Here is a 27,363-nt window from a genome sequence, read left to right as displayed (position 1 = left end):
GCCAGGCCCTGTGTCTTCCAGCCATCCCAGCTGTGCCATTAAATATGTGAATGAGATTAACATCCGAGACATCCAATCCAGACTAGCTGCAAACTGACTGTAGCCACATGACTAACCCCAAGGGGGAAGCGCCCAGCTGTACCCAGTGAACCACAGAACTGTGAGAGAGAATAAATTGTTGTTTTAAGCTATTAAGTTTTGGGGTGGTGTGTTACACAACAATCGGTAACTGGAATATAGAATAATTTTTGCCTTTTTCGCTCATGGAAAGCTTGTCAAGTTAATTAGTATAGAATTTCATGAGACATTTAGGACAAAGTCCCTGATGTATATCAGGACCTATTTCAGTTGATTTGCTGCCTCTTGCCAAAGGCACATTGTTCTAGAAAGTGCATTTCAGGGGGCACTGAGAAGAAAATGATTAGTGAGTCCATGGCGGAATAGAAGGAGGAAAAACATTTTCTACTTTCAGGCTACATTTTTGTTGCTTTTCTAAATGATTTCTTTGAACCATTGCACAAATTATACTTTTTCAAAGGACATGTTTTTTCTTTTCTTTTTCTTAGGATATATTAAATTTCTCCTGTGGTTTAATTTGTGACCAATTTTATAATTGCAGATTTCTAACTGCTTTAATTAACTTTTTTGTTCAAATCAGTTTTGCTGAGACATATCATTTACATACAGTAAAAAATCACACATTTCAGGTGTACAAGTCTTGAGTTTTGGTAAGTGTGAAAGGCCATGACCCTCACCAGAGGGCCATGATTCCTCACCAGAATCAAGATATAGTTTTCTTTCAGTAAGTTTTTTTTTTAAGATTTTATTTATTTATTTGACAGACAAATCACAAGCAGGCAGAGAGGCAGGCAGAGAGAGAGGAGGAAGCAGGCTCCCCACTAAGCAGAGAGCCCGATGTGGGGCTTAATTCCAGGACCCTGAGACCATGACCTGAGTCAAAGGCAGAGGCTTAGCCCACTAAGCCACCCAGGCACCCTGAGTATTTCAATAAGTATAAAAAGTTCCTTCACGTTCTGCCATACCCAATCCCCTCCTTCCATCCCCACTTCCTGCCAATCCCCTCCTCCCATCCCCACTTCCTGGTAACTTTTTTTTTTTAATTTTATTTATTTATTTGACAGAGAGAGATCACAAGTAGGCAGAGAGGCAGGCAGAGAGAGAGAGGAGGAAGCAGGCTCCCTGCTAAGCAGAGAGCCCGATGTAGGACTCGATCCCAGGACCCTGAGATCATGACCTGAGCCAAAGGCAGCGGCTTAACCCACTGAGCCACCCAGGCGCCCTTCCTGGTAACTTTTGATCTGATTTCTTCCCTTTAGCTGTGTCTTCTTCACACTGTTACGGAAGCAGAATCCTCTTACGTCTGGCTCTGTTTGCTGAGCATTAGGACTTTGACGTTCATCAGAAGTAATAGTCTGATCGTCACTTTTAATAGTACACCAATTATAACACTTTTTATTTATGTGTATCGTAAGTGAATGTAGAGCTATGAATGGCTAAGTAAGCCATACTGTGATTGTAGTGTATCTCAAAATTCTGTCTGAAGACCACCTGCACCAAAATCACCTAGGTTCTTGCTAGAATCTCGGATTCAGATCTTTTGAGCTACTCATTTGTGTGTTTAGTGAGCGCCTCCGTATGACTTTATGCATAAGTAAAATCATAAACCCTCAGCTATTCCAAGATGAACAAGAATATCAGTTAAGTGGATTTGAGTGTGAATCTAGCTCTGCCATTGATTAGCGGCAAGAAGTTGGGCAAATTTCCTAAACTCTCTGTACCTATTTTGTACTTGGAAATAATTAATGTATTCCCCAAATACGTTTGAGCATCTATCATATGACAGGCACGGTTCTAGGAACTAGAACTGCAGCAGTGAATAAGACAGTCCATTACCTCACAGAACACACATTTTGTCAGAGTGAGATAACAAAAGCACATAAATATGAGATAAATTTCCATTGGTGGTACTCCGTAGAAAATGAAACAAGGTTTTGACATAGAGGGTACCTTAGTTAAGATACAATCTAGACTACCTGTCACAGAGAAACCAAGAAATATATTTAAACAAGAAGGAAGTGTTCCCCTCCCCCCTTCCTTTGTGAGAGTCTGAAGGAGGCAGCAAGGGACAGAGGTAGGGTGGCTCTCACCTTTATCTCTGAAAGCCTTCATCTCTCCATCTCCTAGCTGCTTCAGCTCCTATATTCTTGTCTGTATTTCAACTAGGAGGAAAGAGGAAAAGCTTTAGGGGAATTTGTGCCCATTTTTTTTTTATGGGTACATCACTTCTATTCACATTCTGTTGATAAAATGTAGAGGTACCTGTCTGCAAGGAAGGCTGGGAAATGTTTCTTCTGTAGCCACAAAGAGGGAAAACTCCAGAGGAAGAGGCAAATGGGGATTGGTAGACAACAACGATCCCTGCCAGAGACTGGGACTGGGCAGTGCAGGAGGCTATTTTAACTAGGGTAATCATTAAAGGCCTCTTTTGGAAAGCAGTAGTTGAGAGTCTGCGCCGCCTGAGTGGCTCAGTCTTTTGAGCGTTGGACTCTTGGTTTCGATGCAGGTCCTGATCTCATAGGTCCTGGGATGGAGGCCCACCTCTGGCTGTGCACTCAGCAGGAGTCAGCTTGGACATCATCTCCCTCTGCCCCTTTCCCTGCTCGTACTCTCTTTCAGTCTTTCTAAAATCAATCAATCTTTCAAAAATTTATTTAAAAATTTAAAAAAGAAGAAGAAAGGAAGAAAGTTGAGCTAGGATAAATTTCAGTTCTTACTAATTCATGAGGCACATTTTCCTCAACGTGTTTATGACTCATGCGCTTTTCTGTATTTCCGTTTACAAAAAACTCGCCACCAATCTTGATTCCCTCTTGAAACGGTAGGGAAAATTGACGTCAGCCTTCAGCGGCCACCATGCAAGTGCAGTCCAGAGGTTCGCGCGTGACCTATCAGCCGGCCTCCTGCCGGGGTTTGTGCTCATGCACTCCGAGGTTTGACCCCCTCATTCAGCCTTCCTCAAGGGCAGGACGAAGCCACGCCTTTCTCTTGCACATTTTTCTCTCTGAAACAATTTTGGGGTGGAGGGCGGGCGAAGACACATACACGTCTCATGTTTTGACTCTATATCAAGAACAGAGACTGAAAAGAAATACTAATTTCTATGTTCCAGGGTAATTTTTCTCTTTTAACCTTGTGGCCAAGGGCCATTCTGAGAATGTGATGAACGCTGTGCACCTTCTCCCCCAGACACCGTCCAGTCGGGTCAGTTCTCCGCCTCTTCCCCGCCTCTCAAAGTAGTATTGCACACTAGATCGCTTCCCCCACTCTCTTCCTTCCCCACGCTGGTCCTGATGCCTGAACCGGCGCATCTTAGCTGAACTCAGGCATCCACTCCATCTAGGCCACTAGAATCGCAGGGACACTGAGGACGGGGTCCGGCCGCGGACGAGCCCGGAACTCAGTTACAGGCTCCTGTTGCCCACCGGAACGTGAAGGGACGGAACGCGCCAGGCGGCGGAACGGAAAGAGAGAGCGGGGGACGTGTTTGGCAGAGGGACGGCCTGATCGTTTGTGCTCCCAGTTGGGTTTGTGTCTTGGCGATGTTTCTGAGGGTCTCCGCGATCCTACCTCTACGCCCTCTCTCCCGCTTCCCTTTATGCTGTGGAGGCTCAGAGGCTACGATTGTGCTACTCGGTGCTCCGCACGGAACGGTCAGGTACCGCATTTCGGCGCTGTTGGCCCTGCGGGTGTCAAGGCAACCTCCGGGGCGTTCAGTGGTCATTCTCCGCTTCCTGGGGTGGATGTTCCAGCCCGCGGGATCTCAGAGGCCGTTGCTTTAAAGCTGAGGAAAGGGAAATCCCAGAAAGCTAAAATGACTTGCCCAAGGTCATAACGGGGGTGAGAAACAGAGCTACGGGTACAAGGTTGGCTCCTGTCCCGAGCGCTCCGCCACGCCTCCCCCCATTCAGTCCGGGTTCCAGAAGCAAAGTTGTCTCACCCCCTCCTTTTTTTTTTTTTTTTTTTTAAACTTCCCGAGACTATAACGGTCTCATTCCTGCCTCCATTTTTTCTTTGATTCGTCATTTAAAATACTCACACTGTACCGATACTGGCGTTAAACCCCGAATTATAACAGTTCTGCCACCACGAAGCTCGTAGTTCACCAAGCATGCAATTCAGGTTTAGCGGAGTGAAGCTGAGATGGTGTGGGTAGCGCAGAAGGCTTTATTAATTCCAGTCGTGGCTGGGTGAGCAAGTCCGGACAGCTGACTATTGCAGGAGAGGTTCAGAGTATCCTTTCCGGAAAAGAAGTCTGATAAAATCTAAAGGGGGACCAAGGGTTGGAGCTAGCCAGGCAAGAAGAGTAGTCATGCATACTTCGTCTTGCTGGTTATTCTCCAAGAACTCTCATCAGTGTGGAAACTAAATTCTACTTCATGTAGTCCAAGCAGAACGATTTGGAGCCAGGGTTACTATGGTTGAGTGTAGCTCAAAGCAGATTAGTAGCAATAGAGATGGGAAAAAGTAGCTGGACAGAGGAGAAAAATTGCACAGGTAGAATTGATATGAGGTGACATATGAAATAAGGGTAAGGGAGAGAAAAGATTTAAGCAGACTACCCTACAAGTCAGATGTACTGTTAATGTTAATAGAAGATTGAAGAGCAGCTTTGAGAAAGCTTTTTTTTTTTTTAAGATTTTATTTATTTATTTGACAGACAGAGATCACAAGTAGGCAGAGAAGCAGGCAGAGAGAGAGAGAGAGGGGGAAGCAGGCTCCCTGCCGAGCAGAGAGCCGGATGCGGGGCTGGATCCCAGGACCCTGAGATCATGACCTGAGCGGAAAGCAGAGGCTTAACCTACTGAGCCACCCAGGCACCCCGAGAAAGCTTTTAAAATATGTCATAGTTTTAGAATTCAAATATCTGTTACGGTAAGAAGTCCCTTAAGTACAGAAGGGTGAAAAACGGTTAGTCAGTGTGAGAGGGGAGCTCTTGAATGTGATTTTGGATGTGTTGTATTTGAAGTGCTGATGAAATGGTCTGAGTGGAAACAAGCCCTGGTGGGAGGTTATGACTGAAGTTTTATTACTTTAGTATTATGGAGTTACTGCCTGTACATGATTTTCCTGCACTAAACATAGATTACTTTCTGTGGCCCCCTAGTAGTCTTGGAAGGAAACATTGAAAGATGGGAAGTTATATGTGAGATTCTCCTGATTACCACCTTTGTTATAATACCTTTAATCTTTAACTTTAACATTGAAATAATATTTTCCTAAACTGAATTGTACCGTATATTGAATGATATGATGAAGATCCTGTGTACTGATTATAAAGATCATCATTTGTAATTAGCTTTGCTTTCTAATTGTTAAGTGCCTCTAGTTGATAGTCTTTCACATTTTTATAAGCAGATCAAATAGTTTGTTTCAGAATTCTTGGCAATAGCCATTTTTTTCTTTCATTAAAGGGTCCCTAGTCTGATATTGCTATTGGCTAGCTTTGAAAAGTTGATATGATACGTAGCCCAGGGTCTGATCTGCGGTCTTGAGACGAGTCGTATCAGAAGCACGTGGCATCGTGGTGAAATGCAGGTCCTTGCGCAGCATACCAAACTTAGCAACTAGGAACCTCAGGAATATATTTTAAATAAGCTCCCTACGTAATTCAGATGATCCCTAAACGTTAAGAACCACCGATTTAACCTTTTTAAGCATCAGTTTCTTGTATAAAACAAGTAGTGAAACCTGTCCTGTAAGATTGTAAGGACTAAAGGACGTGTGTCACGTAGCTCCTCAGATATGTGGTCCTCTGATGGGCAGTATCAGTATTACTTGGAAATTTGTTAGAAATGCAAACACTTTGCGTCCCTCCTCAAAGCTACTGAATAAGGATTCCTTGGTGGGAGGCCTAGGTAATTCTTAAGCATATTGAAGTTTGAGAAACAGTGTTCTAGCCTGTTAGCTTCAGAAAGATAGGGACCATGAGATTCTGATTTACTTTTGTGTCCCATCATCAATGCATAGTATAGTATCCAGCACAGAGTAGATACTCATATATTCATTGTATTTAACGAATGACTTTTTGTACATTTTACCTTTCTAATCTAACACATTCATTAGCTTGTTACTTTTTTAATATTTTTTTTTAAGATTTATTTATTTGGGATAGAGAGTGTGAGAGAGAGCACACCCAGGAACAGGGGGAGGGGGGGAGGAAGAGGAAGAGGGAGAAGCAGGCTCTCCACTAAGCAGGGAGCCCCACATGGAGGATGTGGGGCTGGATCCCAGAACCGTGGCCTGAGAGGAAGGCAGATGCTTAAGTGATTGAGCCACCCAGATGCCCTAGCTTTTCAGTTTCTTCAGTATCAGGACACCTGGATGGTGCAGTTGGTTAAATGTCTGGCTCAGTTTCAGCTCAGGTCATTATCTCAGGGTCCTGAGATCGAGCCTCACATCGGGCTCCGTGCTCAGCTTGTTTGGGATTCTTTCTCCCTCTCCCTCTGCCCCTTCTGTTGGTGCTTGCGTTCTTGCTCACACCCTCTCTTTCTCAAATATATAAATGCATCTCTAAAAAAAAAGTTCTTCAATATCAAGTATCAAAAGGTTTTTAACACCACAAAAAAAAAATTAGATATTTGGGTGACTTAGATTTGGCAGATCTTTTACATGACTTTGAAATAGATGTAATCATTTGTGTCATTCTTTTTCACAAATGCATTTAATGAAAAAAGTGGAAAGTACCATTGAATATCCTTTTTACTGGTCCATTTCAGCTTAGTTTACAAATGGTGATTGGTTAAATGACATGCAGCTCAATGAGAAAGTTGATCAGATTAGAATAACACCCAGACATTAGAATAATACTCAGACATGTTTTTTAAAGAAAATAACTTTTCTTTATTAATAGAAATTTCTGGGGGCACCTGGGTGGCTCAGTGGGTTAAGCCTCTGCCTTCGGCTCAGGTCATGATCTCAAGGTCCTGGGATCGAGACCCGCATCCAGCTCTCTGCTCAGCAGGGAGCCTGCTTCCCCCTCTCTGCCTGCCTCTCTGCCTACTTGTGACCTCTCTGTCAAATAAATAAATAAAATCTTTAAAAAAAAAAGAAATTTCTGTATTTTTATACCTTTTAAAGAGGTAGTATTATATCATGTTAAGAAGAAGGACTTGGTAGTTAGTTTGGGGTTTGAGAATAGTAAATTGCAATTTATTAATTCTCTCATGGTTTTTGCAACCTTTTTTTTTTTTTAAGGTTTTATTTTTACTTATTTGAGAGAAAGGCAGAGAGAGGGCACAAGCAGGGGGAGCGGCATGGAGAAGGAGAAGTGGACACCCCAGCAAGAAGCCTGTTGTGGGCCTCAATCCCAGGACCCTGAGGTCATGACCTGAGCCAAAGGCATACACTTACCTGACTGAGCCAACCAGGCAGCCTGTGGACCGTTTTTTTTTTTAATGTTAGTTCATGTCTTTTTTTTTTTTTTTTTAAGATTTTATTTATTTGACAGACAGAGATCACAAGTAGGCAGAGAGGCAGGTAGAGACAGAGAGGGGGGGAAGGAGGCTGTCCGCTAAGCAGACAGCCCGATGCGGGCTCAATCCCAGGACCCTGGGATCATGACCTGAGCCGAAGGCAGAGGCTTTAACCCACTGTGCCACCCAGGCACCCCATAGTTCATGTCTTTTATCAACACATACACAATTACTTGTTTTCCAGTTTGTTGAAGCAATAGGTCAGACAACACTTATCACAGTAGTGTCTGTCACTGTGGCTAGCCATGAGACTCCAGCACCACATCCATCTGAAGGGTACTTCTGATTCCACTTTATAGTATTTCAGGACAGCTAACTTAACCTTCTTTCTCTCGTGAGGAATTCTCAAGAAGAATTTCTTGGGAGTGGTGTAAGACTTCTTCCTTTTCTTAGAACCACGGTGAAGTCTCAGCCAAAGATGAAGAGTGGACTCCTTTTAAATGTTGTGCCAGACAGAGTACGTCCATCTTCCAGGTGCTTGCCAGCAGAGATCAGTCTCTGCTGGTCAGGAGGAATTCCTTCTTTATCCCGAATCTTGGCCTTTACAGTTTCTATTGTATCCGAGGGTTCATCCTGGAAAATGGTCTTTCCCCATAAGGTTTTTATGAAAATCTTTCATCTTGGTGATATTTCCACCACAGATGGTGGATCACAAAATTACCACCTTTTTAAAATGTCACAGAATGCATAGAAAATGATCTTGTGTCAAACCTTGAGGTAAACGGAGGGAGGCAACAGACAAGAGCTCCAGCAGCCCAAGGTATCACCCAGCTACCCCAAGGACCAGGTGATCAGTCAGTCTCAGCACACCTGTAATCCCTTTGTGACTCACCAGTGTATCTGAGGCCTTAGTGAGCCGTGCGCTACATGACCTTGGGTAAATCACTTTGCTTCTCTGGTTTCTATTTTCCTTATCTGCAGAATGGGGGTAATACGGAGTTGTTGTGGCCATGAGGAAATGTAATAAATATTTTGCACCAGACTAAGCACATAGTATATATTCAATAAATGTTACATTGCTCTTGGGGTGCCTGGGTGGCTCAGTGGGTTAAAGCCTCTGCTTTTGGCTCAGATCATAATCTCAGGGTCCTGGGATCAAGCCCTGCATGGGGCTCTCTGCTCAGCGGGGAGCCTGCTTCCTCCTCTCTCTGCCTGCCTTTCTGCCTACTTGTGATAGCTGCCTGTCAAATAAATAAATAAATTTTTTTATAAAAAAATGTTACATTGCGCTGTTACGGTTGCTGAGAATAATAATAAAAACAAAAGGGAAGGATTCGAATTAGAAAATTTTAAAAACACATAAAAGCAGTGTTTTGAATCCTTCCTTTATTATTTTGGATTGTATTTTTCATTTTTTTATCTTTAATGCTTCTTTCTAGGACAAAAAATAATGTCCAAAGAAACTTTGGCACTAACAGTGTGAATTATAGCAAGAAAGATGAGCAGTCTGCTCCAACGCATGGGATTTCCAAAGAAACAGAGAGCCAAGAGAGTGTAAAGGAGAATACAAAAAAAGACTTGTTAGATATTATTAAGGGCATGAAAATTGAGTTAAGCACAGTAAATGTACAAACAACAAAGCCATCCAGCAGAAGACAACGCAAGAGTGTGGAAGCTACAATTGGCAGACTTCAAAAAACTCTGGAAGATGCCCCAAAGAAGAGGTAAATTGAATGAATTTCAATTACATTGAAAGTAATTTTTGAAACTCCTTTTTCTTTTAGGAAAAAAAATTGAAATTAAAGGACCTGGGAGATGCTACATGAAGACTTAGTCTGTAAACACAGAGACTCTAGCACATGAAAGATACTGTTAGCCTTCTATATTTAAATAGGAAGGGGAGAGGCACCTGGCTGGCTCAGTGGGTTGAGCATGTGACTCTTGATCCTGAGGTTGTGAGTTCAAGTCCTATTTGAGTTTGGAGGTTACTTAAAGTCTTTGGGGCGGTGGCTCAGGTGCTGAGCATCTGCCTTCGGCTCAGGTCATGATCCCAGCATCCTGGGATTGAGCCCTACATCAGGCTCCCTGCTCCTCAGGAAGCCTGGTTCTCCCTCTCCTGCTTCCCTTGTTTATATTCCCTCTCTCACTGTGTCTCTCTGTCAAATAAATAAATAAAATCTTTAAGGGGAGCCTGAGTGGCTCAGTTGGTTAAGCATCTCTCTTTTGATCTCAGCTCAGGTCTTGATCTCTAGGTCACGAGTTAAAGCCCAGTGTTGGTCTCCACCCTGGGTGAGGGTGGGGTGGCCTACTTAAAAATTTTTTAAAAGGGGGAAAAAAAATCTTTAAATAGGAAGGGGACACCTGCATACAATCTAGAGAGGAAGAGAGTCATGATCTAATTGAGAATTCCACATGCTTTCTTACATATTCATCACTGTTATTAACTGCAACTTAATTGCCCCTCTAAACTGTTAATTACCAAATTGTTTATATCCTGATTTGGAGGTAGCCTCATGTCTCTGAAGGACTGGGTTTGAAATTTCCATTTTAAAAATTCCACTGAGGATAGAATTTAAGCATGTTGATTAGAACTGTTTTATATGACTTCCTTTGACCAGTAATTATCAGTGCTCTCAGCTTATGAGGTTTCCTCAGAATATTGTAATTACTTGTGCTTGTGAAAAGAGTACTGATTCTTTTTTTTTTTTTTAAGATTTTATTTATTTATGATAGAGGTAGCAAGAGAAGGAACACAGCCATGGGGAAGCTGAAGAGGGAGAAGCAGGCTTCCTGCTCAGCAGAGAGCCAGATATAGGGCTGGATCCCAGCATCCTGGACACTGGGATCGTGACCTGAGCCAAAGGCAGATGCTTAACTACTGAGCCACCCAGGTGCTGCTATTTCACTGATTCTAATAATGTTTTCGCATTGTGTTGTAGTTTAAATGACAGTGTTTTGTTTTAATGATACTTAAATAATGGTGAGTCTTACACAGATGATGTCATCGATTCAAATAGTAATAAGGTACGTGGCTTAAACAACCCCATCTTTGACATCTCTTAGCAGAATCAGCAGCTAATGTAGATTTTTTTTTTTTTTTTTTTTTTTAGTTAAAGGTTTTTAACTAAATAGCAATAGAGGGAACACAAACGGGGAGTGGGAGTGGGAAAAGCAGACTTTCTGCTGAGCACGGAGCCCAATATGGGGCTCCATCCCAGGACTTCAGGATCATGACTGAGCCAAAGGCAGACGCTTAATGACTGAGCCACCCAGGCTCCTGCTAATGTAGATTTCTACTTTCCAGAATGACTTAATATTTTTATGAAACTTACTGGTTTCTGTATTGTATCCCATTGTATCAAAACCATCCTTGGAATGCTAATTGGGTGGTAGAGAATAAGCTAATTCAGTGTATGCCCATCATAGGTACCCCCTCTCCTCTGTTTATTTGTTCATTGTTAAATAATCTCTGTACCCAATGTGGACTTCAAACCCACAACCCTGAGATCAAGAGTCAGACGCTTTACTGACGGAATGAGCCAGGTGCCCCATCTTCCTCCTTTTTAGAAACAAAATAAACCAAAAATAGTAAGTAAAAGTATGTAGAATTAGATGATCTAGACACACACACATGCACATATATATATCTATCTTTATCGACAGGTTGTTTTTTTTTAAGCTTCCAGACCTGTTTGTGACCCATTGTGGATTTTTATTACAATTATATAATTTAATTATTTATTATAGAAATGGTTAAAATAAAATGAATATTTTGCAAAGACTCAGAACACATTTTTTAAAATTCCTTTCCAATTAGGTATGAATGAGACAAGCAGAAAAATGTAAGAAAATGCTGCACTCAGAATGCTTTGTAAGCTTTTTTAAGTTCTTGATCTGAGTTTCCATTTTAAAGAAACCAAAATTGGAACTCTTGGAGGATGTTCTGTGGTGCAGTGCGTATATAAAAGATACATGTTGGAATTTCTGTTCAAAGAAGGGCTTTGGTCCTACATCAAAATATTGGTGAACGAGATACATTTGTTTTAAAAATTGATCTTTTAGGAGTTCCCCGGTGGCGCAGTTCATTGAGCCTCAGACTCCTAGTTTTGGCTAGGGTCATGATCTAGGTGTTGTGAGATCAAGCCCCGCATCGGGCTATATGCTCAGCATGGAGTCTGCTTGTTCCTCTTCCTCTGCTTCCCCCCATTTGCTCGCTCTCTCTCTAAAATAAATACATAAATCTTTTTTAAAAATAAAATTAAAATGTATCTTTTAGGGGCCCTTAGCCCTAAAGAGCATGTAGTGCTTGATCTTGGGGCCCTGAATTTGAACCCCACATTGGGCATAGAGTTTACTTAATTAAAAAATTGTTTTTAGGGCACCTGGGTGGCTCAGTGGGTTAACCCTCTGCCTTCGGCTCAGGTCATGATCCCAGGGTCCTGGGATCGAGCCCCACATCAGGCTCTCTGCTCAGCAGGGAGCCTGCTTCTCTGTCTCTCTCTCTCAAATTTAAAAAAAAAATTGCTTTTAATGTATCTAATGATTTTGTTCCCCACCTTCTTTTTTTAAGGGATCCGAGATGTACAGATTTGGGTTAATCATCTTTGATTCATGAGAACTGTCATGGCTCCACATATGACCTGATTTTAGTTTTTTATTTGTATTATATATTACACAGCTGTTGATAAAGTTATTGTGGCTGCACAGCAATTACTCCAAAATTTAGTGGCATAAAACAACCATTTTTGGGGCGCCTGGGTGGCTCAGTGGGTTAAAGCCTCTGCTTTTAGCTCAGGTCATGGTCCCAGGGTCCTAGGATCAAGCCCCGCATCAGCAGGGAGCCTGCTTCCTCCTCTCTCTCTCTGCCTGCATCTCTCCTACTTGTGATCTCTGTCTGTCAAATAAATAAATAAAATCTTTTAAAAAAAAAAACAAACAACAACCACCACCATTTTTAAGGCTCATGGATTCTGTGGGTCAAGAAGTTTGGACAGGACACAGTGGAAAAGGCTAATCTCTGCTCTGTGCTTTCCATACCCTTGGAAGACTTGGAAGTCCAGGGGCTGGAATCTGTTAAAGGTTTGCTCATTCATAGCTCTGACAGTTGAAGCCAGCTGTTAGCTGAGACCTTAGCGCAGGACTGTGCGGCCTGGGCTTTCTCACTGCGTAGCATCTGGGTTCCAAAGGCAAGTGTCTCAAGAGAAAGTGAGCCAGAAAGAATTTGTGTTGTTTTTATGGTGTAACCTAGGACTCCTACTGGATAAGATTGGATACTTTCCTTTTTCATATTGATTGGGGTGGGGGAGTGGTACTTGCTTTTTATCATAGCAACTGCCAGAAAAGCATCTTCACAAAAATATATCATCAAAAGGAATGCGGTGGTCTTGTGTTAACACTGGGAACCACCTTGACTTAGTAGTTTGCACGGTCACTGACTGATGGCTGTGATTCCCTATGGTGCTTCAGGGTGCCTTAGGGCATTGTTTGAGAATCTAGGTCCTATTCTGCATTGAACTCCCTGTGCAAACCTGTGGGACCACACCTATTAGTTTCTTAGAATTCCTGTTGTCTGTTCATAGGCTCCCTAAGGCACCATTTTAAATCTTTCTAAGATCTTCGGGAGCCTGACTGGCTTAGTTGGTAGAGCATGAAATTCTGGCTTAGTTGGTAAAGCATGAAATTTTTTTTTTTTAAGATTTTATTTATTTGATAGAATGAGAGAGCACAAGCAGGGGGAGCAGGAGAGGGAGAAGCAGCCTCCCTGTTGAGCAGGGATCCTGATGCAGGGTTCATATGGGCTCAATCCCAGGACCCTGGGATCGTGACCTGAGTTGAAGGCAGATGATTAACTGTCTGAGCCTCCCAAATTTCCTGAGCATGGAATTCTTGATCTCAGGGTTGTGAATTTGAGTCCCATGTTGGGTGTAGAGATTACTTAAAAATAAAATCTTTGAAAAAAAATCTAAGATTTCAACAAGGGGTTTTGTAGTGATACCCATGGCTTTATCATTAAACATTGTTTTCCTGACACTGCAGTGAATTTGATCTCTGTTCAGAAGCTATTTCTTTTTTCTTTTTTAAATTTTATTTAAATTTAATTAATTAACAGATCATATACTATTTGTTTCAGGGGTATAGGCCTAGGATTCATCAGTGTTAATATAATAATACCCAGTGCTCGTTACAACACATGCCCTTCCCAGTATCCATCACCCAGTAACCCCATCCCTCCATCCCCTCTCCTCCAGCAACCCTTAGTTTTGTTTCCTGTGGTTTCTCTCCCTCTCTGGTTTCATCTTGTTTCATTTTTTCCTCTCTTCCCCTATGATCCTCAGCCGCCTTCTTAAATTCCACATATCAGTGAGATCGTATCCGAAGCCATTTCTGAATTTTAGCATCATTTCCTTCCTGGAGGAGCTAAGAAGGAAAAATGTTTTATTTTTGATTCCAGCAAATCTTGGTTCCTTTATATGGTAAAATTTTTTCTTATCTCTGTGTTCTTGAATTTTATCATCTGCAACTAAGAAGCCAAGAGGCACCTCCTACATTGGAAGTCTCCTTAGACTGGCTTATTCCCTGGGTGTATTTCCTGTTTTCCATGTTACTACAAACAACAGTGTTGCTAAACAGAAGTCTCCTTTCCTGCAGCTTCCAGTAATGTTGATTTTCCTAAAGTTCTCCCTTATAGCGGCTTTGAGGGCCCTCAGACTCTAAGTCTCTTTGAGACTCTAGTTTCTCATGTATACTTGCCTCAAGGTCTTTCCTGTTTCCACCCACTGCCTAATACCCAAAGGTTTCCCATACATTTTAGGTTTTTTGTTACAGTAGTACCCAACTTCTAGATCCCAAAATCTTCCAGTTACGTGTTGTGGCCTAACAAACCATCCCATGGCTTGAGCAGAGCGTGGTGGAGGTATCCGTATCGGCCCCACTCGGCACTAGTGAGGGCCAGCGCAAGCGGAAGTTTCGCTCACGTACTTTCCAGTGGCTGGTGCTAGCTCCTGGTTGAGACTATATTTGGGGCTTTTTGCCAGAACACTGAGCCAAGGCCTCTCCATAACCTGCTAGCTCAGTTACAGGGACAGACATCTCAAGAGAGCCAAACCAAAGCTGCGGCATCTTACATGACCTAGACTTGCAAGTCACCGTGCGTCATCTCTATCATTGTGTTCCCCACCTTCTTTTTTTAAGGGATCCGAGATGTACAGATTTGGGTTAATCATCTTTGATTCATGAGAACTGTCATGGCTCCACATATGACCTGATTTTAGTTTTTTATTTGTATTATATATTACACAGCTGTTGATAAAGTTATTGTGGCTGCACAGCAATTACTCCAAAATTTAGTGGCATAAAACAACCATTTTTGGGGCGCCTGGGTGGCTCAGTGGGTTCATCATTGTGTTCATCGAGGCAGTCACAGTTTGCTCTGGTTTCAAGGGAGGGAACGTGGAGTCCCTCTCTCTATAGGAACGTGGCAAGGTTTTGGAAGAGTTTGTAGCACCAGAAATACTGCTGTCTCTATTTTCTAAAAATATAATCTGCCACACCTGTTAACCTGATAACTGTTGATGTCTGTTGTACTAAAGGGAACATTACCATGGCAAAATTGACCCCGAGTTAGGGGTCATCACATCTGGATTGGGAGAATATCAGTACCTTACTGTTCACCCTATGTACCTAGGACTTCCTTGCACAGTTGCTCTTATAACTGCATGTCCGTTGTGGGGACCATGGAAACTCTGTGGCCTTGGTACAAGAGAGAACCAGTTCTCATGGGGCACTAAGTGAAGCAGCTCCTGCACCTGCAGGCTGTGGGTCTCCTAACTTTTGGATGGCGTGTGCGGTGTCATCCACATGAGTGCTGCAAGGATTGCCACCAAGAGGGACACGTGAGGCTGCCCTGCCAGTGCGCTGTGGTTCTGTCCTTTATCTTTCTGAACAGACTGGACCAAACACGTTTGTGGTAGTTTTGTGAGTCTGAATGGGTTGTGGAACCTAACAAGACCCCTGGTGAGTACAGCGATAACCAAAATTTCTAGCTCGTACTTTAACTTTCTCTTAACTAAGCAACTATCTGCTCTGATCATCCAATAAGGTTTCAGTTACTTATTAATTAATGAATCCACGAATTGAAATTTAGATTATTCTAGTTTTTCATTAGTATAAAATAATGCTATGATGAACTTCATTCAGCAGCTTTAGATTGTCATTATATCTCAGGCAGTGTCCAAGGAGATGGAGGAGAAGAGTGAACAAAACAGTCTCCAAAAAAAAAAGTCTCTGCTCCTTACGGAATAGTGTGGGAGTCGGGGTGGGAGAGAGTATATATACTCACACCACATAGACACACAATATGTCAGGTGATGAAATGTGAAGAAAAGTAAGATAGCTGGAGAGGGGCTATTTTTTAAAAGGGATCGTGGGAGAATAATGATTATGCAAAGGCCTGAAATATTAGGGCTCCTGAGTGGCTCAGTTGGCTGGGTGACTGGCTCTTGATTTCAGCTCAGGTCATGTTCTTGCGATTGTAAGAGCTCTGCATCAGGCTCTACACTGAGTATGGAGCCCGCTTGAAATTCTCTTCCTCCTCCCTCTGCCTCTCACCCCCTTCCTGTGCTCGCTCTCTCTCAAAAAAAACAAAAACAAAAAGGCCTGAAGGGCGCCTGGATGGCTCAGTGGTTTAAAGCCTCTGCCTTCAGCTCAGGTCGTGATCTCAGGGTCCTAGGATCGAGCCCCGCATCGGGCTTTCTGCTTGGTGGCAAGCCTGCTTCCTCCTCTCTCCCTCTCTGCCTGCCTCTCTGCCTACTTGTAATCTCTGTCTGTCAAATAAATAAATAAATAAATCTTTTTTTTTTTTTTAAAAAGGCCTGAAATAACGTTATGCATAAAGCCGTGCAGACATCTGAAAGATGATTTGCTTTCAGGTACTAGGGATGTATCTGCTTAGGCCTTCAATTTGGAGGGTGGGGTATCTCTCAAATTCCATGTATGTATCTGCTTATTTTCTTTAGACAAATACTCCTGGAAGTGGAATTTCTAGGTAAAAGGATTTGCATATGTTTGGGACTTTTTTTTTCCCTGGTGAGAGTGGAGTTGGGGAGGGGCAGAGGGTGAGAGAGAATGAGCACGCCCTGGGGCTCCTTCTCAGAACCCTGAGATCAGGACTGAGCCAAAATCAAGAGCTGGGCACTGAACTGACTGAGCTAGCCAGGTGCTGCTTAAGCTATTGAAAACGTGTCATCAGATTGCCAGAAATTATGGTAACTTTTGTGTCCCCTTAATAGGATCCTACTCCTTATAAGAATTTCTTTTCTGAAATTGTATATGTTATACAATTCATTTTAAATAAATTGAGGAAGTACACAATGGTATAAAGTATGTTTTCATGCAATAGTCTGAGTTATAGGATAGAACAGGTTGTTATTTTAGCAAGTTCTCTTGTTAAAAATCTGGGTAGAAGGATCTCAAGATGTAAAGATCATCTTATTTCAATGATAGAAGCTCCCTGACAATTTTTATTAACTAGAACATTTCAAATTATAAAACCAGAAACTATGATTTTAAAGAACACTGTTGTGATAAAATGCATGGTTCTAGAAAATGAATACTCATTTATATTCTTTGTACACTCTGATCAAATATGTATATTAAAATTTGAAAACAAACCTCAAGTAGTTTAGGAAAGTGATTTGGGATAAAGTTCAGACTTTATTCATAGGTAACAGTTCTGTAAGTAGCTCATTTCTTTTTAACTAATAGTAATATTAATTGTAATATTCCCTTTTTTATTCTGTTTTTCTTCCTTGGCACAGTCAGATTTTAGAGTTTTCATATCTTAGGTGAAGTCCTTAAATCTTTATCCAGCAACTTGGGGATTTGGGAATTTTGATTTACATATTAGACAACCGATCATTATGTAGAAAGTAAAACATTAACTTGGATCCCACTCACTGAGAGAGCAGTTCTTAGTGAGTTAATATGTAATAATGTAGACAATTTCTTTTTATGTCTGGCACATTTTTCCATTAATTGATCCTAATTTACTGAGGAAGAGCTTTGTTTAAAGCTTTTTTCTTACAGAAAGTTTAAAACATAAAATCATGTAATGAACCCCTTTGTACCTGTCACACAGTTTCAGTAAGCAATATTTTTGCCATTCTTGTGTCGTCTATATCTTCACCTATTTTCCATCTCCTCCTAGATCATGATAATGATTTATGGTTCTTTTTTCCCAGGTAAAATTTACACACTCTGAAGCATACGCATCTTAGCTATAGGATTTTGGCAAATCCATAGGCCCATGTCGCCCACATCGCCCACGTGCTTATCAAGACACAGAGCATTTCTCATTTCCTTCTTCCCGTCAGTAGCCTTCTGTCCTGAGGCCATCACTATGCTGATTTTTTTCACTGTGGGTTAATTTTGCCTGTTCCAGAAGTTGTATGAGTGGAATATTACAGAATATCCTTTTTTTTAATCCCAACTTTTCATTGTTTCATTCATGTTAATAGCATGAGCTGAGTACTATTCCATCATGTGGATCTATCATGATATGTGAATAGATTTAGCTACTTTAATATTGGCTTGAAATATGTGTAGTTTCTGAAATAAATTGGCATCTAAAAATCCAGTGAACTATAACCGCCACTCTTTTTTTCCTCACCCCTCTACTTTACCCATTACATAAATATATAATATATATAAAATACATATTTAATTTAATATATTCTTAGTTAGTATTGTGCTTAATTTATACTTTAATATATTACTTTAATGTGTTCTGAGTTAGTATTGTGCTTCAATAAGTATCCATTACCTTCAACTTTTGACATTTTAAAGTTTATATGAAACCAATACTGGGGCGCCTGGGTGACTCAGTTGTTAGGTGTCTGCCTTCGGCTCAGGTCCTGATCCCAGCATCCTGGGATGGAGCCCTTCATCGGGCTCCTTGCTTTGCGGGAAGCCTGCTTCTCCCTCTCCCAGTACTCCTGACTGTGTTCCGTCTCTTGCTGTATCTTTCTGTCAAATAAATCAACAAAATCCTTTTTTTTTTTTAAAGATTTTATTTATTTATTTGACAGAGATCACAAGTAGGCAGAGAGGCAGGCAGAGAGAGAGGAGGAAGCAGGCTCCCTGCTGAGCAGAGAGCCCGATGCGGGACTTGATCCTAGGACCCTGAGATCATGACCTGAGCTGAAGGCAGCGGCTTAACCCACTGAGCCACCCAGGTGCCCCAAATAAATCAACAAAATCTTAAAAACAAAAAAGCAATACCTAGGGCACCTGGGTAGCTCTGTGGATTGAGCATGTGACTCTTTTTTTTTTTTTTTAAGATTTTATTTATTTATTTGACAGAAATCACAAGTAGATGGAGAGGCAGGCAGAGAGAGAGAGAGAGGGATGCAGGCTCCCTGCTGAGCAGAGAGCCCGATGCGGGACTCGATCCCAGGACCCTGAGATCATGACCTGAGCCGAAGGCAACGGCTTAACCCACTGAGCCACCCAGGCGCCCGAGCATGTGACTCTTAATCTTGACTCTCAGGGTCGTGAGTTTGAGCCCCAGGCTGGGTGTGGTGCCTACTTTAAAAAAAGCCAAATATTTAAAAATAATTGATTTTGTCAGAAATGGATTTTTTGAATGACAAAGTTTTCTCTGGAAAAGAATCATTTTACTTTCCACTAAACTAATGGCATAATAGATAATACCTTTTTTTTTTTCTTGTTTTTCATTTTCTTTATTAGAACCAAGTCCATGAGTCCTGAGTTGGAAGCAGCAGCATCTGCTGTTGCAGATTTTCTCCATTTTGATAAGCAGACAACCAAGTCAGAGCTGCTCAGGCAACTCCAGCAGCATGAGGAAGTCTCAAAGGCACAGAAAGATGGAGAAAGAACTAAAATCAGGTTAGTAAATCAAATAGTTCTGTCGGTAATGCTGGTTTTTCAAAATAGATTATTTTCATGTGACTGGTGAGTAATGTGCACAGTATATCAATTTATACATTAAATATTTCTCATAGGTGGAATATTAGTAATTTTTTTTTAAACTGACATGTTAAGTAAGATTGCAGTCTTTCAAAGATCAATGGAATGGTTAAAATTTTTCTTTCACGAAGTTACACGATATACACAATTTCTTGTCCCTGAAAAAGAAATGATAAATTCAGTATTGTGATTAAAAACAAATAAAAGAATAAGACAGTTTCTCTGAGAATATTAACTTTTTCCTGTTAAATAATTTGCTGGTCTTATGTACAGTATGATCATCTTCAGGGCTGTTTCCTTCACCTTTACTCTTATCCTTATGTTTTAGCTGACACCGCCTCACTGTGCCTCTCATCTCATTATTTTACACCAGGTTTGAAGTTGATATACTACTTCAGATGTCTGATACTGTTTCATAAGTGACACTTTTTTTTAATAGTGTCACATCAAAGTGAAACTTTTATGTTTTAAATGAACATTTCTGAAGAATACCTTCAAAAGTTGTATTTCAAAAAGAAATATAAATCTTAGTGGTCTGTGGGATGTGAATTAACATGTGACATATAATCTTTCATTTAAACATAAAGCTTTGTGCTGTTATAGTGCATGGACATGAAATATGAATTAAATAATAGGAATCTCATGTAAAAGAAAGTTTATTACTGTCTTGTAGCTACAGTTTCTAATACACTTGACCTTTTTCTTATTTCAGCATCAGTAACATAATATCAGATATGAAAGTTGCCAAATCTGCCACAGGTAGAGTTAGTACAAGACCAGTGCATCAAATTCAATTTGATGAAGGAACTGACAGTTTCATGGGACAGAAGACTGATGATCGTAAGAAAAGGTACTCAGGCTTTGCAGTCTGTTTGGTTTTGTTAGTTTTATTTGTTTCTCTGTAGATTTACTTTATTCTGTGCATGTTATTGCTGATAGGTATTTGAGCATTATGGACGCATTTATATCTTTCTTCTCACCCTGCATGTACCATTTCCTATAGAGGAAATGGATGTTCTGGGTTAAGTAGTCTTGTGCTTTTCTATACCATTAATCACATTGGGCCCTGCCTCCTATTTATCCATGATGAGTGGAGGTCTCCTGATTTAAGTAAGTGGAACTGATTGAATTCTGAACAAATGAGCACTTGTGAGAAGCATTATTTTTCATTCTGATATGTACATAACAGTATTTATATAATTTTTCTATCTCTATACAATTATCATTATTCATACCCTAGAGAAATAATCCACCATCAAAAAAAAAAAAAAGAAAGAAAGATCCATTATAATACCTTAAGGTGGTAGATTATTTGTGGCAATTTGAGTTTGGTGATTTGCAGACTTAAAGATGCTAAGCCATGCCTTATGTAATTATTTTATAATAAAAAGCTGTCTGTATTTACAGAAAGTTTCTGTTTTCTCTCCTTCAAGCCCATGAAGTAATAGTTGGGGAGGGGAAACCAGATATTTAGTATACTCTAAGAAAAACTAACTGATCTTGATAGAAGGGAGACCTTACAGTGAATGTTTTTAACATGTTATGTATTCTTTGGATTTTCTTTTAAGTATAATCCCAGCAAGTTAATCAGAAGTTAAACTACTGATTTGTACAGGAAGATTGTAAAAGATAGTTAGCTGTTAACAAAGCAAGTTCAAGAAGTTACAATGATTTAGAGGGATTCCCTGAATTACTAATTTAAAGTGATTTTATGCCTATGACATGTTGGATAGAGTATAATGTATACTTGGAGTTTTACTTAAGATTCCTCAAAATATTTAATTTCAGGGGTGCCTGGCTGGCTTAGTCAGTAGAGCATGCAACTCTTAATTTCTGGGGGTTGTGATTTCAAGCCCTGTGTTGGGCATAGAGCTTACTTTAAAAATATATATATATACATATATATATGTGTATATATATATATAATATACACACACATACATACATGTATGTATATATATATATATTTAATTTCAGTCTTGTTTGAATCAGTCATCTTTGAAGTGATTCCATGAAACTACATCAGAATGCTATATCATAGTTTAATTCTTAATGATATTAGCCATCATTAAAAATTAGAAGGTGGCAGCCACCTGGGTGGCTCAGTTGGTTAAGTGTCTGACTTTTGATTTCAGCTCAGGTCATGATCTCTGGGATGTGAGATGAGCCTGCTTAGGATTCTTTCACTCCTTCTCCCTCTCTCTTCTTCCTCCTTCCAGCCCCCCACCCCCGCCGCCGCCAACACACGTGTGTGTCTGTCAAAAAAAAATTCTTAGAAATTAGAAAGTGATAAGGGAGAAGCTAAAAAGTAGGACGGTTGTTTATGTGCATATAATGACTGCGTTAAACTGACTGAAGGACTCTAGAGTAAGGGAGAGGAGTGATGGGATACCAGGTTTTTACCCTGCTCTGTCATGGGACAGCCTGAGACAAGCCGGGACTAGATAGTCACCACAGATATACCTTGGGTTAATTCCCAAGGAAGAGACATCTGAGAGGGGTGAGGCACAGAGCACTGGCTTTGGAGTCATTCTGGCCTGCCTCAGAATCTTGGCATTATGCCACTGACTAATTCTGGGACTGGGGCAACTTTTATAGCCTTGTCATTCTATGTCCCCATCTATAAAATGCTGAAACTGAAGCCTGACTTAAGTGGCTTTCTTGAAAAATAGGAAAGGAGTGTGCCAACTATATATAGTAGATGCACAGCAAATGTCTGTTCCCTTCCGTTCCTCTTTAGTACATTCTAAAATTCCATACTTTACCAAATCATTCCCTCTTTGCTGTGAGTTACCTTAATCCATCAGCCTGTTAACCTGATGCAAAGTGAGGGCGTGCAGGTGGGGAGAGGGACCCAAAAGCACTGAAAATAGTTGGGGAGCGTAAATACCTCTGTTTAAGAATACTTGGGGATCTGTTAAAGGAAAATTAAGTGGGGCGCCTGGGTGGCTCAGTGGATTAAGCCGCTGCCTTCGGCTCAGGTCATGATCTCAGTGTCCTGGGATCGAGCCCCGCACTGGGCTCTTTGCTTGGCGGGAGCCTGCTTCTCTCTGTCTCTCTCTGCCTGACTCTCTGCCTGCTTCTGATCTCCCTCTCTGTCAAATAAATAAATAAAATCTTTAAAAAAGAAAAAAAAAGGAAAATTAAGTGATTTGAGATTACTTTATCTAATTTTAATATGGTAGTTGAATTTTTTCAGTTAATGTGATTTCATAAAAAAATTTGATTCAGAAAAGAATTTTAAAAATTTTAAAGATTTTATTTATTTTATTTATTATTTGAGATAGAAAAGCAGGCTCCTCACTGAGGAGGGAGCCCATTGTGGGGAGACTCAATCCCAGGACCCTGAGATCATGACCTGAGCCAAAGGCAGACACTTAACTGACTGAGCCACCCAGGCGCCCCAAGAATTCAAAATTATTTAAAAACTGATTATCCAGTTTTGAACTGGTTTTTAATCTCCCAGTAAATTTATTCAAGTATGAATGTGAATTGATGCATAAAGCAGTTGATTAAAATATACAAGGAAAAGTTACCTATTAACTCTCTGACATTAATTTTAATAATTAATTTAAAATGTTATGTAAAGAAAGGTAATCATTATGTTAAAATTACAGAATGATTGCTTTATAAGTGGGAATGTTTTGATTTATCTGTGCCATCTTTTATAATTATAGTTTGTAATTAAACATGCAGTGTTTTCTGTCCTTAAACTAAGACAACTGTTGACTTTAACAACTTTTAATTTAGCATATTTTAATAGCTTTCTAATGTTAATTTTCTAAAACCTTACTATGAAATGGATCACATAAAATTATGGAAAATTAATCTTTTCAGTTAGGTATTTTGAAATTAAACTATTCAAACTGCTTTATTGTATCATGATGCAAAAATTCAAGTGCATTTGTTCTAGTTTTTAGTTATCCATTCTTATGATGTGGCAATTTAGTTAAAATGTCTGTTGTGGGTCAGGGAATTTTTATTTATTCATTTATTTATTTATTTATTTTTAGGGATTTTATTTATTTATTTGACAGAGAGAGGCACATTGAGAGAGGAAACAGAGCAGGGGATATGGGAGGGGGAGAAGCAGGCTTCCTGCTGAGCAGGGAGCCTGCTGCACAGCTCATCCCAGGACCCTGGATTCATGACCTAAGCCACCCAGGCACCCCAGTGGAATTATTTTTAATTTCTACATTGAGTATTTCATATAAAATAGTTTTCTTAAGGGGGCCTTGGTGACTCAGTCATTGAGCATCTGCTTTGGCTCAGGTCATGATCCCAGGGCCCTGGGATCAGGCCCCACATTGGGCTCCCTGCTTGGAGGGAAGGGAAGCCTGCTTCTTCCTCTCCCACTCCCCCTGCTTCTGTTCCCTCTCTCGCTGTGTCTCTCTCTCTGTGTCAAATAAATAAATAAAATCTTTAAAAATTATAATAATAGAATAGCTTTCTCAATTTTTTGTTGGCCATTATAAAAATATTAAGTTAAATTCTTTTTTCTTTTTCAGTCTTAGGAAAAATATGCTCAAAGGGAAGAGACTTAATATTTTTGACCTTAAGGCAGTTACCGAAGAGGCACCTGAAACAGGTTTGTTAAGAACATGATTTCTCAGGTGTAGAAACATTCCATCTTTAAAAAAAAAAAGTCCTTAATGTTTTGATTGCTCAATGTGAGGTATTTTAATAATCTGTCATGTCGTTGGCCTGGATCCTGCTTATGAATGTAATTGTTGCCATTGCTAGTCTTGGCCAGATTCCTCCCTTGAAATGCTGCATTCTGTGAGACAGTGGGAGGTAAGTACTACCACCTTCTTGAATCCAGAGCTAGCAGTTGGCTACTGATTTGGGTTAGAACATTAATATCACCCTCTGTTTGCAACTATGTTATTACAAAAGATAAACTATGGTTTCTGCCCTAAGGCAGCTTGCTATCTAGAAGAGGAGATGGGGGCCAGAGGGGGACCCTGGGTGGTTCAGTCATTGAGCCTCTGCCTTAGTCTCAAATAAATAAATACAATATTTTTTTTTTAAAAAAAGGAGATAGCATTTGTAGAATTTAATGAAGTGACTCAGTGATTGTTTAGGAGCTGGGAAGAAGAGCAGTCAGGAAATATATTTAGCAGATTTGTGGTGGTCATTTTTTTTTTTTAAACACACCATCCTTGTTCCATGTACTTATCCCTTTGGGTAAGAGGTCAAATCTTTCATAATCACCATATAAGTCTAATTAAAAGAAATGTAAGAGTGTCTTCTTGCTTGACATTAAGTGTGGTTTACTGATAAATTCAGATAAACAGGAAGCTCAATACAAATGGTCTTCAGCTTACAAGTGGCTTTCATTTCCAAAGATTATAAGTTAGCTTTTGGGCTTGATAATTTTGTAATTGATATTTAAGTTCCGTGGCCTGCCTCCAGTGGCTCATTTAATCTATCATAGTTACTTATATAAACATCTGATTTTTCCCACTATTTAGTAAACCGCTAGATATTAGGGGCTGGGTTTCACTGATTTTTGTATACTCAGCAACACCTAGCCAGTGGCTGACGAATCATAGAAATTAACTACCTTAAATCATAAATGCTTTAAATAAATGCTTTTTTGAACAAATTGAGCTATGAAATATCAATCCATAGAGGCAAGGAGTTAATTCAATCAGTGTTTGTTCTTTTAAACTAAAGGAGAAACTGAGAGAACAATTTGCCTGCTCTTAACGTGAAAACTGCTTTCTGTCCTGTATGATGGACAGGAAATACAAGGGGCATCTGGCTGGTTTAGTTCTCAGAGCATGTAACTGGATCTTGGGGTCGTGGGTTCAAGCCCCACATTGGGTGTTGAGATTACCTTTAAAAAGGCGGGGGGGGGGGGTGGCGGCTGGGTTGCTCAGTGGGTTAAGCCTCTGCCTTCAGCTCAAGTCATGATCTCAGGGTCCTGGGATCGAGTCCTGCATCAGGCTCTCTGCTCAGTGGGGAGCCTACTTCCCTCTCTCTCTGCCTCCTTCTCCACCTACTTGTGATCTCTGTCAAATAAATAAATAAAATATTTTTTAAAAAAGGCGGGGGGGAATACAAAATGCGCACACGCACGCGCGCGCACACACACACACACACACACACTTAGATGATTCTAACAAGCTACTTGTAAAAATCACAATAAAATGTGCAGTCATGGAGAGTAGATCACCTCTTCCCTGTTGATGTGGCAGCTGTTACACTTGCATCAAAAAGGACATTTATTAGGAAAAAAAATATACAATGGAGAAAAGACAGTCTCTTCAATAAATGGTGCTGGGAAAATTGGACAGCTATATACAGAAGAATGAAACTCAACCATTCTCTTACGCACACAAAGATAAACTCAAAATGGATAAAAGACCTCAACGTGAGACAGGAATCTATTAGAATCCTAGAGGAGAACATAGGCAGTAATCTCGTTGATATCAGCCACAGCAACTTCTTTCAAGATATGTCTCCAAAGGCAAAGGAAAGAAAAGCGAAAATGAACTTTTGGGACTTCATCAAGATCAAAAGCTTCTGCACAGCAAAGGAAACAGTCAACAAAACAAAGAGGAACCCACAGAATGGGAGAAGATATTTGCAAAGGACAGTACAGACAAAAGGCTGATATCAAGATCTATAAAGAACTTCTCAAACTCAACAGACACAAAAGAGATACTCATGTCAAAAAAATGGGCAGAAGACATGAACAGACGCTTCTCCAGTGAAGACATACAAATGGCTATCAGACACATGAAAAAATGTTCATCATCACTAGCCATCAGGGAGATTCAGATTAAAACCACATTGAGATACCACCTTATACCAGTTAGAATGGCCAAAATTAGCATGACAGGAAACAACGTGTGTTGGAGAGGATGTGGAGAGAGGGGAACCCTCTTACACTGTTGGTGGGAATGCAAGTTGGTGCAGCCACTTTGGAGAACAGTGTGGAGATTCCTTAAGAAATTAAAAATAGAGCTTCCCTATGACCCTGCAATTGCACTACTGGGTATTTCCCCCAAGGATGTAGATGGAGTGAAAAGAAGGGCCATCTGTACCCCAGTGTTTATAGCAGCAGTGGCCACGGTCGCCAAACTGTGGAAAGAACCAAGATGCCCTTCAATGGATGAATGGATAAGGAAGATGTCCATATACACTATGGAGTATTATGCCTCCATCAGAAAGGATGAATACCCAACTTTTGTAGCAGCATGGACGGGACTGGAAGAGATTATGCTGAATGAAATAAGTCAAGCAGAGAGAGTCAATTACAATATGGTTTCACTTATTTGTGGAGCATAACAAATAGCATGGAGAACATAGGGAGATGGAGAGGAGAAGGGACTTGAGGGAAATTGAAAGGGGAGATGAACCTTGAGAGACTATGGACTCTGAAAAACAATCTGAGGGTTTTGAAGGGGCGGGGGGTGGGAGGTTGGAGGAGCCAGGTGGTGGCTAGTATGGAGGGCATGTATTGCATGGAGCACTGGGTGTGGTGTATAAACAATTCTGTTATGCTGAAAAGAAATTTTTAAAAGGGGGCATTTTATTGTCCGGGCAGCTGCGGTTGTCCACCTAATGAACAGCCAGGAGAGGCACTTGGACTCTTGAAGGAGCCAGCTTGCTTTTTAAAATCAGAAATCCTATTTCTTAAAACTGAAATTAGCTGGCAAGGAAGCACTGCAGTTTTATGTGTTCTATAAAAAATATAAAATGATTATACTCTCATAAGGTAAATTTATTAACATTTACCCTAGGGGGCGCATGGGTAGTTCAGTTGGTTAAGCATCCCACTCTTGGTTTCAGCTCAGGTCATGATTTCAAGGTTGTGGGATGGAGCCTGATGTGTCCCAAGTTGCAGGGAGTTTGCTTGTCTCTCTCCCTCTGT

General features: G+C 40.6%; 2 protein-coding genes across 2 annotated transcripts in view; one reads left to right on the top strand and one right to left on the bottom strand.

The window, feature by feature from the left end:
* Positions 1 to 3,534: 3,534 nt before the first annotated feature.
* MRPS31 (mitochondrial ribosomal protein S31) overlaps positions 3,535 to 27,363 on the top strand; it is a 35,181-nt gene continuing 11,352 nt past the window's right edge. Inside the window, exons 1-5 of the mRNA XM_044249641.1 lie at positions 3,535 to 3,736; positions 8,933 to 9,217; positions 19,239 to 19,397; positions 20,191 to 20,328; positions 23,987 to 24,066. Of these exons, the coding sequence (XP_044105576.1) occupies positions 3,621 to 3,736; positions 8,933 to 9,217; positions 19,239 to 19,397; positions 20,191 to 20,328; positions 23,987 to 24,066 (778 nt within the window). The 5' untranslated portion in view covers positions 3,535 to 3,620. The remainder of the gene's footprint in view (positions 3,737 to 8,932; positions 9,218 to 19,238; positions 19,398 to 20,190; positions 20,329 to 23,986; positions 24,067 to 27,363) is intronic.
* Positions 7,665 to 8,505, bottom strand: LOC122907279 (ubiquitin-40S ribosomal protein S27a-like). The gene is given in 3 exon segments (XM_044250188.1): positions 7,665 to 8,003; positions 8,006 to 8,165; positions 8,386 to 8,505. Coding segments are annotated over 3 exon segments (561 nt in total). The 3' UTR covers positions 7,665 to 7,722.

The sequence above is a fragment of the Neovison vison genome, chromosome 5, assembly GCF_020171115.1.
Source record: "Neovison vison isolate M4711 chromosome 5, ASM_NN_V1, whole genome shotgun sequence".
In the NCBI taxonomy this organism is placed as follows: domain Eukaryota; kingdom Metazoa; phylum Chordata; class Mammalia; order Carnivora; family Mustelidae; genus Neogale; species Neogale vison.
The sequence above is the reverse complement of the archived record's forward strand: the minus strand, read 5'-3'. Positions and strand labels throughout refer to the sequence as shown.